Source organism: Pinus tabuliformis, chromosome 5_1 (genome assembly GCF_031772625.1).
Source record: "Pinus tabuliformis cultivar Carrire ecotype Pingquan chromosome 5_1, CPIR1, whole genome shotgun sequence".
Lineage (NCBI taxonomy): Eukaryota > Viridiplantae > Streptophyta > Pinopsida > Pinales > Pinaceae > Pinus > Pinus tabuliformis.
In genome coordinates, this window is record NC_142305.1 from 507409230 (window position 1) to 507420815 (window position 11586).

Genomic DNA, 11586 nt, shown 5'->3' on the forward strand with positions numbered 1-11586 from the left:
AGGGGACATTCATGAGTATAATGGAAAAAAACTCTGCAATAAGCACAAGGTTTATTGGTTCTAAGAGCCTTGTTTTGCTTGGGATGTTCGCCATGTTGCTGGGTTGTGGGATTAGGATGGTCACCCTTAGGGGAATTAAGTTGTTGACCTTGATTGAATTGGTTACTTTGAGGTTGTTGATTCTAGTTACCCTTCCCATTGTTCCTTCTCTTGGGGTTAGGGGGATTTGTAGTACTCTGATAAGCATACACTTGATTTTGTGGAGGTGGTTGTTGTTGTGGCAGAGGAGGTGGAGGTGCTTGTCCTGGTGGGGCTGGAGTGTTAGGCGGTGCATAAGGATAATAAGGAGTCATGTCAACATTTTGATAACCAAGTTGAGCAACTATTGGTCTTGGCATCGACTGATGTAGATGGTGAAATGCATATGATGTGCTTCTACATTGGTAAGAGTTGACACGTGAAGGATCGAGAGGGGGATAGGTGTAAGTGGAATTAGTCTGCTCCTAGGGTTGACTATAACTCATGGCAGGTTGAGGATATGGTAATGGTTGAGGGAGGGAAATAGATACAGTGATACCATCATTGACATGATATTCCCCTAGTGTATTAACAACACTAGGCCAAGGAATATCATGGAGGACAGTATAAACATAACCTGACTGGTCATATATTAGATCATATTTTAAGGCTATCTAGAGAGCTTCTTCCTCAGTTTGATGGAAGTGAGAGGAAACATATTTACCCATGGTGTCCAAAAGAGTTCTTAAAAACCAATCCATATGTACACAACCTTCAAAATAAAGGGCTCTACACATGCTCCTCCTTCTGTGTCAATAGTTTGGTACCTTTGTTGTATCGAAAGGGTAACTAGAAATATAAAAGGAAAACTTTGGAGAGAGTTCCAAAGGTAGAATGAAAGACATGTGTTTTTTCCGCATACCATTTGGTAGAAGCTCCAGTTAGGGTGCATTGGAAGAGATGGAGATAAATGGAGTCTTCAGTAATGGAATTTGATGAACATCACATGTGAAAAGAGTGAACATGATTGGTGGGGTCTTCTCGAGGATTACCTTCAAACTTAGGAATGTCTGAGGGGATTTTGGTGGGCATGGGAGGCCAACTATGGTCATGGAGAAGGGGATAATTGATAAGTTGGCTGAAATCCACAAGGCTTAGGCTAGACATATAGAGAAGTAATGGATGATTAGTGCCCATACCTGCAAAGGTTCCGCTGGTATGGTTACCTTGGTTAGGACCTTGGTTACCACATTTTTTTCCACCACCCACATTAGTTCTCGACATGGTAGTTGTGCAGGGTTGGGAAGATGTAGAATAAAATGAAGAACTTGAAGAATCGAAGAAATAAATTCAGTATGCGGATGCAATGGATGACTAGGAGGTTGGGTTCTAACTCATTGAATAGAAGTAATATCATTTCCTAAAGGAAGCTAAGGGTGAAGTCCATGAAGTATCCTCAAAAAATGCCTAGGGGGGAGAAATGGTGTTAAGAAAAAAGATGACTCAACAGGCTAAAGGGTGACAATAGGAGAAAATTCTACTAACGAACAACAAGCAAACACCTAGTGCAGTGGTGCCTAGTGTAAACTAACTATAATGAATTACTACTCCAATTCAATAAAACACTTCCTATCAAAGAAAAAATTACCTCTAGCCTAAAGGTGATTTAAATCCTGAAACAAGTCCTAGTTATACTATTTTAGATGGCCTTCTAAGAGACTTCTTACCTGATGAAATCTAATCCCTGCACATAGGGATGTCTAGAGAAAGGTGGGGTAGAGAACAAACTACTTTTCCCACAACTAGTCCTATAGGGTGTTCTCCTAATATTTTCCACTAAGGTTACCTTCATCCCACAGGGTTACTCAAGTCTTGGTGATCAGCCATAGTATGAGATTCCCCACCACGAGTTGGGAAGCCTCATAGAGAACCACTTGCACTGAGACCTAGCCTAACCCTATTTTCATTGTGTTTCTTACATGCTATGGATATGGACAATCGAATGGTAAAGGATTTTAAGCTCCATAAAATGCCAACTTTGTATGTCTCAAATTAAGCAATCAGTGGGTGTTATTTGAAGCCTATCCCACTAATCCTACACTTAACTGCAAAGATTGTTTTGGCCTTGGTGCTCAAGTGGGCTTAATCTATGTGAGTTAAGTTATTATTAAATTGGAGTGTTTCAAGTCTTGGCTTAATGGTGATAACCAAGATCATGTTCACTTAGGGTGTGTGTGTGTGAAAAATGTGTCAAGTAGATGAGTTAATTAAGTATGTTTTGATGATGACAATGTTGTTGTAAATAAAGTGCATAAACAGTAAATAGTATTGAAAAAGAACAGTAAAATGAACATAAAACTAAAGCACACAATCCCCCATCCAAGAAGGCAATCAAGAAACAAGTAAATTGAGGGAAAATAAACAACTCAAAGACACACAAAATGGCCAAAAGATCTAATTTATAAGGGACTGGGATCTAAAGGAAAAAACTTTCTAAAAATGGTGCATAAAATCAACAAACAATTGAGATGAAAATGTTGGAATAAAGACTGGAAAAAAGCTACAAAAGAAAGGAAACACAATATTCTAAAGGGGTTGTAAAAACCTATCTAAGTTGACTGCAAAACAATGGACAAAACACTAGAAAACAATGGCTAAAAATGTTGCACACTAGACTCCTCAACTCAAAAATTATCTTCCTAAATGATGGAGGTGTACTCTAAACCATAGGGTGGTTTTTCCTTCCTCAATGAGAAACTTGTAAGTGGATATAGGCCTAGAGGTGACTCTAGAAAGAATGAAAACCCTTCTCGGCACACAGGAAACAATCTTGGAAAAAAATGGAAAAAATAAAAAAATTAAATAAATTAAATTAAATTAAAAAAAAATAAAAAATATTGAAGAACACAGAAACTAACATGGAAATTTCACTTGGGCACAAATTTTAGGCTAAAAAGTGCATTGCGGGCGATGAAAAAGGACCAAAAAGTGTGTTATGTTCCTACTTCTTCCCCTCAGAATATCTGCTTTAGATTGTGTTGTCTTCTACTTGGCTGGTATCTGTGACCTATAGAAAGATGAAAATCCCCAACAAAAATAGAGGATTTTCCAGAAAACAGAAGAGATCTAAAAACAAAATTTGAGAGGAATAATTTTTTTGAAGAAACACTAAAAATAGTTGAAACAAAAGTCACCAAGGTTCTAAATCATTACACTAGTGGAGTCGCCATTTGTTAATGAATATGTAGCTAAAGACCTATTGAAGTCACCATTTTTTAGTGTAAAGTTTTTGGAGAAGTGTACCAAAATCCTTTACTTAAGTTATAGGTGACTTATAACCCTAGTAACAAAATATGGTCACTTTTATGCTTCAAATCTGCAATAAAATATGAGAGAAAACAATGCAACAAAATAGATCATGCAAATAGAAACATATAACAATAGAAAAGTGTAATAACCCAATAGAGGACTTGAAAAAATGATAATTTTAATGATGAACACACCTGGTGAGAAGAAATTATATAATCTGTCTGCAATTCCCCTTTCGTGGGATGGGTCCTTTCTTGTCCTTGTGCTTCAACAACATGCTTCTCTCTCTCAATTTGCAATGAGCAGAAAACAAAAAGGGTGTCTAAACTCAAGTGGGAGCTCTAATGCTATGAGGCAATAATGTTGATGATGAAAATGGTCATGGTGAGGAATGAATTGAAAACCCTCTACTTATAACCAAGTATTGAGCCAAATTAGGAATTAGAAAATAAAAAAATATTATTGACAAAATCAAAATCTAATTGTTGTGAATACTTTATTATATTTTTTTAGAGGGAAAATATATTCAAAATTGTCAAATATATTTATTTAAAAAGTGGTTGAAGTAATTAACAATAAAAATGATTTATTAATCACTTTTTGAGAATTAAGAAAGAAACAGTTGAAAATAATTAATACTATTTTGTATTAATGGACAAATGGTTACACAAGTTGTAACATATCTCCTTAATTTAGGATTTCCTAGAGTGTAGGAGTTTGGTTACAACTTCCTGATCTCTAGTTATGTACTTAATGATGTAATTGCTCATTTGATAAAGGTAGAGTGTACAGAGAGAGTTCTCTTTGTTTGAGTGTAGTCTCCAGGTGCAGTACTCACCTGTGAGTTGCAACTCCTTCTATTTCAATTCAAGTCTAATTTTTATCTTGGTATCAGAGCACAGAGTAGGGACAACCTTAATCTTTTTTTTTAGGATGTATCATTGATTACATAACTATAGTGGCGGTGGAGTATATAGAAGCATTCGTAGAATCAGGTGGACTGCAGTAACACCTAAAGCACAGGTCTCAGATGACTGATCATCTCTGAGTGGAAGAAAGGGTTGGCGTGGTTTCATCGCGAACAGTCGCGCCATTTTTTACCAGAACGAAGGGTTGGCGCGATTTATTAAGGAATAGTCGCACTATTTGGCGCAGTTTTGAGAGAGATAGTCGCGCCCGCGTGCCAGAAAGTGCTTTTGGCATGGAAAATCAAGCCTTAATCATGCCAATTCCGTGACACACATTGATTTTGTTTTCGGCGTGGGCATTTCGCCGTCGAGAAGCGCCAGCCTTTTTCTCTTTGGAAAATCTGCAATTTTTTTTTTTGCAAATCGGCCTTTCCTGGTGGTGGCACTTTGAAATTTCAAATCTGTTCGATGGTAGCAGATCGAAGTTGCCTGGTGGTGGCACATTGGAGTTCCTGATCTACTCGGTGGCAGAAAATCAGATTTCCTCGGTGGTGGTGCATTGGAGTTCCGGATCTGTTTGGAGGCAGCAGATCGGACTTGCCCGGTGGTGGCTCATTGAAGATACAATTTTTTTTTTCTCAGCAAAATAGAGGTTCGGATCTGGTATGTGGTGATTTTTTTTTAGTGTGTCCTGAAAGTGTACAGTTGGATAGACTTATTCATCAGAGGATCAGAAAATTTATCAATCCAATATGAATAACAATATAGAATCATACCTCCACAAGTCTCGCAAACTCGATGGATTGAATTTTTCCAACTAGAAATTCAAGATGCAGACTTTACTTGAAAGTGAAAATGCGTGGTCGATCATTATAGGAAATGAGCTGAGACCAGGATCAGCCGCACAAGAACAAGATTGGGATAAAAGGGAGACAAAAGAAAAGGTCATATTGAATATGTCCATCCAGGACAATGTTATCCCACATATTAGAGACTGTAAAACGGCCACTGACATTTGGACGACGATCAAAAACCTATACCAGACGCAAAATACAAACCGTGTATTGTCACTCAAAGGCAAGCTATTTGCATTGAATATGGAGGAGAATGAGTCCGCTGTTGGATTCATTGCTAGAGTCAAAGACCTGAAGGACAGATTGGGAGATATCGGAGAGAAAGTTTCCGATTTAGATCTGGTCACGATCACGTTGAACGGAATGACTAATGAATACCAGATGTTTATCACAGGGCTGTCAGCAAGGGAGAAAGCCCCTTCATTTGAAGAGCTAACAGGGATTCTGATATAGGAAGAAGAGCAATGACAAAATTTGAAATCACAGAGCAATGACCTTGCTCTGATGGTGAAAAGGAGACAGTGTAGAGGGAAGCAGCATCAGCAACTGTAGCAACAACAGCAGAAAGGAGTCAACACATTTCAGAAGAGACCATTTAAAGGTATGTCTACTAATATTTTTCCCAGCAAAAAATGTTTTTACTGTGGAAAACCTGGACATCAGATTAAAGATTGTTATAAGAGGCAGGAAGACGAAGGAAGAAACAAACAGAGAAAACATAAGGGTTACTTTGTTAAGAAAGAAGAGGATCATAGCCATGAACTTCGACTATTTATAGTCGATTGTGCCCTTTCAGCTTCAAAGGGAGATGAGGACGACATAGGGTATGTTGACTCGGGCGCATCCTCACATATGTCTGATAAGAAGGATTGGTTTGAATTTCTTGAAGAAACTTCTTGTGGGTCGAAAATCTATTTAGGAGATGATAGTGGACATGAGATCAAAGGATATGGTGACATTCCACCTCAAAAATGTATTGTATGTTCCAGGAATTAAGAACAATTTGGTCTCTGTCTCAATGATTACTGATCAGGACATGCAAGTTCAATTCTTTAAGACTAACTGTGTCATTAAGGATAGCCAGATGGAAACAGTTGCAAAAGGAGTGCACGTTGGGAGCCTATACAGACTAGATGTGAAGAGTATGCCATAGCAAGCAATGGTTGTAGCTGGATCGACAACCGAGGATCTCTGACATCAGAGATTCGGCAATCTTAATCTGCAAGACCTCATCCTACTTCAGAGAAAAGGTATGGTTGATGGACTCCCTGTTTTTCATAATGTTAGGCTGGATTGTGATGGATGTGCATTAGGGAAAATGCATAGAGAAGAGTTCCCTTTGCATGTTAATAGAAAGGAAAGAGACATTTTAGAACTGGTTCATACAGACATCTATGGACCTATGCAAACCAGGTCATTAGGAGGAGCATATTACTTTCTCTTATTTACAGATGATTTCACTAGATTTTCATGGATATACTTTTTGAGTAAAAAGACTCAAGCCTTTCAGTATTTTAAAGAGTTTAAATCCATGGTAGAAAACCAGACAAGAAAAAGGATAAAAATTCTCCGCTCAGATCAAGGGGGAGAATACAGGTTGGGAGAGTTCATGGATTTCTGCAAGCATCATGGGATTGTGCAACAATTTACAGTGCCCCACACTCCACAGTAGAATGGAGTGGAAGAATGGAAGAATAGAACTCTTGTGGAGTGCGCAAGGAGCATGCTTCAAGGTAAGGGTCTATCAAATGGTCTTTGGGCAGAAGCTATTAACACTGTTGTGTATTTAAAGAATAGGAGTCCTACTAGATGTCTAGGCTTCAAAACCCCTTTTGAAGCATTGTTTTGATTCAAACAAGTAGTAAGTCACTTAAGAATATTTGGGTCAAAAGCTTATGCTCATGTACCTAAGGCAGATAGGAAGAAGTTAGATCCTAAAGCCCTGAAATGTATATTTGTTGGATATGGCACTGAGTTCAAGGCATATAAGTTATTTAATCTTGTGACTCACAAGGTTTTTACAAGCAGAGATGTCATATTTCATGAACAGGTTGAAGAAGGAAATAATGACTCTAACAGTGATTGGCACATTCCATTGCTATTGGAAGAAAACAGTGAGGAAGATGAAGAGCAGGAGGAGAAACAAGAAGAAGAAGTAACAGACAATGTAATCAATGATGATGCAAGCCCAGAAAAGGCTGAAATAGACAGATTTGAGGTAAGAGCCCTACCAAGGATATCAGGTAGGAAGACTCGATTACCTTCTAAATTGAAAGACTATGCATTAATGTCAAAGATTTTAAACATTGTAGAACCTGCAAATTATGAGGAAGCAAGTAAATCTGATGCATGGAGGGCTGCAATGTATGAGGAAATAGAATCAATAAACAGAAACCATACTTGGGATCTAGTTGAATTGCCTGAAGGTAAAACCCCCATAGGGTGCAAATGGTTGTATAAACCAAAAATAAATGCAGATGGGAGTATAGAGAAAGCTAGACTGGTAGGAAAGGGTTACTCACAGAATGAGGGAATAGATTTTGATGACACCTTTGCTCCTGTAGCCAAATTAAACACCATTAGAATGCTAATTTCCTTAGCAACAAAACACAAATGGCAGCTACACCAGCTAGATGTTAAGTCTACATTTCTGAATGGTGACTTGAAGGAAGAAATTTATTTAGTACAGCCTGAAGGTTTTGTGAAAAAGGGGCAGGAACATCTTGTGTGTAAATTGAAAAAGGCACTTTATGGTTTAAAACAGGCACCCAGGTCGTGGTATGAGAAAATTGACTCATTTTTTGTACAACATGGCTTTCATAGGAGCTTGAATGATCCAAATCTGTATACCAAGTTTAATAAACAGAGGCAAATTATTTTGATTTCTTTGTATGTAGATGATATGATCATAACAGGGAATGCTAACAATCTGATCAAAGAAATCAAATAGCAGATGTCACAAGTGTTTGAGATGAAAGATCTCGGAAACCTTCATTATTGCTTGGGATTGGAGGTATGGAAAGACTTTGGACAAACTTTTCTTACTCAAGGGAAGTATGCCACAAGCTTGTTGGAAAGGTTCAAAATGGAGCAATGCAGATCAGCAGCAACACCATTACAGTAGAACTTAAAGTTGAGCAGTGAGGACGGTACTAAAGAGGTGGATGCTACCATGTACAGACAGCTAGTTGGCAGTTTGATATATCTGACTACAACTAGACCAGATTTGGCATATTTTGTTAGCGTGTTGATCCAGTTCATGTCAAAACAACTCGATCATCCAAGTTATTCTAGCAGGTTTTTCAAATTCCGATTGGGTAGGTAACTTGGATGATCGAAGATCTATCACAGGTTACACATTTAGCATTGGATTTGGGGTCATAGCATGGAGCAGCAAAAAGCAGCACACTGTAGCTCTATCTTCATGTGAAGCTGAGTACCAAGCATTGTGTGCAGCCACATGTGAAGCTATCTAGTTGAGAAGACTTCTCAACGATGCAAGAGAAGAGCAGAAAGAATCAACTATTATCAAAATTGACAACCAGAGTACCATCAAGATTGCATACAATCCAGTCTTTCATAAAAATACCAAGCATATCGATACTCAGGTTCATTTTGTTCGAGAGAAACAATAGTCAAAAGAGATATGTGTTGAATATTGTAAAACTTGTGATAACATGGCTGATATTTTTACTAAGCCTCTTGGGCTTGTAAAGTTTGAATTGTTTAGAGGGATGCTAGGAGTTTAGGATAACCCTTTCTCCATTAAGGGGGGGAGTTGAAAATAATTAATATTATTTTGTATTAATGGAGAAATGGTTACACAAGTTGTAACGTATCTCCTTAATTTAGGATTTGTTCCTAGAGTTTAAGAGTTTGGTTGCAACTTCCTAATCTCTAGTAATGTACTTAATGATGTAATTGCTCATTTGATGAAGGTAGAGTGTACGGAGAGATTTCTCTTTGTTTGAGTGTAGTCTCCAGGTGCAGTACTCACCTGTGAGCTGCAACTCCTTCTATTTCAATTCAAGTCTGATTTTTATCTGAAATAATTATTAAATAATGGTTTAATAATTATCTCATAAGGAAAATAGGGGATAAATAAGGGAAAACAAATAAATAATGGTTTATTTAATTATTCCAATGTGATTAAGTAAAAAGTGATAAGAAATCATTATCAAATAATGATTTAATAATTATTTCTAGAGAATAGTCAATAAATAATGATTTATTTAATTATTCTCATGGGGATTTTTGGATTCTAATGAGAAATAATTTATAAAAATGGTTTACTAAATTATTTCCTATGGTGAAAGTGGTTTTTACCATTGTAAAATTAATCCTACATGGTGTATTTCGATCCACTTGGTAAGAAATGGCTATGTGATCATTTTTTAGGTGATAACAATCCTCAACATCCTTACCTTCATCACTGGAAACATGCACTACAAATAATATACACTTTCCTGCAATTATTCTTTGCTTGTATAGTTGTAACCATTATTACTAATGTAGGTTTCTTCTTACCCTGCAATATTATCTTCTCTCCATCATCATCCAATCACTTGATAGCCTTCTCATAGCAATCCACCTTATTCCTATGAATGTACAACCAATCCATACCCAGAAGCATCATGTATGATCCCAGTGGAAGCACATTTAGATGTGTTGATGTAGACATACCATTCAGCTCAAACACATAAGCTCTTACCCAATGATGAACTCTTTTCTTAGTACCTGTAACAAACTACACCAACCAAGACTCTGCATGAACTTCTATACTCAAACCACACTTATCCACTAGGTTGGGATTAACATAACTATAATTAGATCTAGGGTCAATAAACATGGAAATAATTCGATTGCATAGCATAAGTTCCATCTCAATAATTGATGTGTGGTGATCCACCTACTTATTATCAAATGTTTCATATATCCAAGGAATTCGCATGCCCACATCCCTAATTGTTTATGCCTCATGATCATTGTAAATTTGAGGTCTATCATGCTGACACAATAGACAATCCTTCTTGCGATGATATTTGCCACATATCCAACATTGCAATAGTTCTTTTCCACTACCCTTATTTTGTTGCTCTATAGGCTAAGGTCCATGTCCCTTCTCTTCTGCATTAAACTTCTTCTAAGGAGAAACATTTTCCTTCTCATCTACATCCTGAGGTATTTCCTTCTTCGGTGGCCACTTTCCTTTAGTCTTATCATTCCCTTTCTAAGCCTGCATATACTCGTACTTACACTTTGATTGATCATAATAGTGCTTCAACTTTCCAATAACTTCCTTTAGCAACCGAGGCTCATCATGCTCAATCTGGTCCTTAAATGCTAATGGTATTCCACTAATGAACCTTTGAAATTTTGTCTTCTCATCCTTGAGGTAAGGCACATACCTTAATAACTCTAGGAACTTAGTTGTGTACTCCTTATCTATCATAGATCCCATCTTCACCTCATAGAACTCCTTGGCCTTACAATTATAATATCTCTCTGACAAGTACATATTCCTAAAGAGTATTTTAAACTCATGCCAACACAACTCCTTTATTATGATGCCTCTCACATGCTTTACATATTCCCACTAGATGTATGCTTTCCCTTTAAGGCTGAAAATAGCTATCTTGGCCTTCATGTTCTCAGTATAATCATGTAGCTCAAAGAACATCTACATATCAAGAAACCATGCCTCTTCATCTTCCAGTTTCTTCAACTCTCCATCGAATTTAGGAGGCCTGTATTTATTGGACTTATCTGGAAAATATACCTTCCCACTCCTCTTGTAAGGATGAGAGTGATGATGACTCTGATACCTCTCTATACTAGCACTAGAATAGAATCCATAACCACTACCTCTCGTATCACATGTATCCAAGAACCTACCATTTCTCACTGTGTCATCCTTGTTTGACCTGTGCCCTCCATGAGACCTACAACCATATCCCCCATTAACCATTTCCTCATATCCATAATTGATTTGTGGTTACCCCTATCTCTCAAAATTTGACAAACTCTGAAGGATAACTGCATTTAATTTTTCTTGCTTTACATGAGCCCTTGCAAGTCTTTCCTTAACTAAATGATTATGCAATTATCCACCTTGGAACATCTGATTTTTTCCTTTATACTTCTCAAGGTATCTGTTATGTCAGGAGAGTACTCATCTCTGTGCTGCTCATATGATATATAAGGAGAGTCATGTGAACTGCAATCCACAATTCTGTTAGTCATATTTGATCCTCTTCTTCTTCCTCCAAACATACCATGTCAGATAACCAAATAAAAACATAATCAAAATACCGCAGTGAAGTTTAGGGGAGGCTTTCTCATCTGCAAAATCAATCCAGATTAGTAGGAAACATGTATATACATAATCATATCAATATATCAACATCATGAATGATAACACTAACTTCATACAATGAACTCCTGCGTGAAAACCGTACCCATGAAAATGCATGCATAACAACATACATCTAGCCCAC

General features: G+C 37.3%; 1 protein-coding gene across 1 annotated transcript; it reads left to right on the forward strand.

Moving 5' to 3' along the window:
* Positions 1 to 5065: 5065 nt before the first annotated feature.
* LOC149165710 (uncharacterized) lies at positions 5066 to 5542 on the forward strand. The gene has a single exon (XM_089429914.1). The coding sequence runs from the start codon at positions 5066 to 5068 to the stop codon at positions 5540 to 5542; it is 477 nt and encodes a 158-aa protein (XP_089286040.1).
* The last annotated feature ends 6044 nt before the right edge of the window (positions 5543 to 11586 follow it).

Excerpts from the sequence above, each read along its gene's own strand:
- LOC149165710 (XM_089429914.1), top strand. The coding sequence starts at position 5,066 with ATGCAGACTTTACTTGAAAGTGAAAATGCGTGGTCGATCATTATAGGA.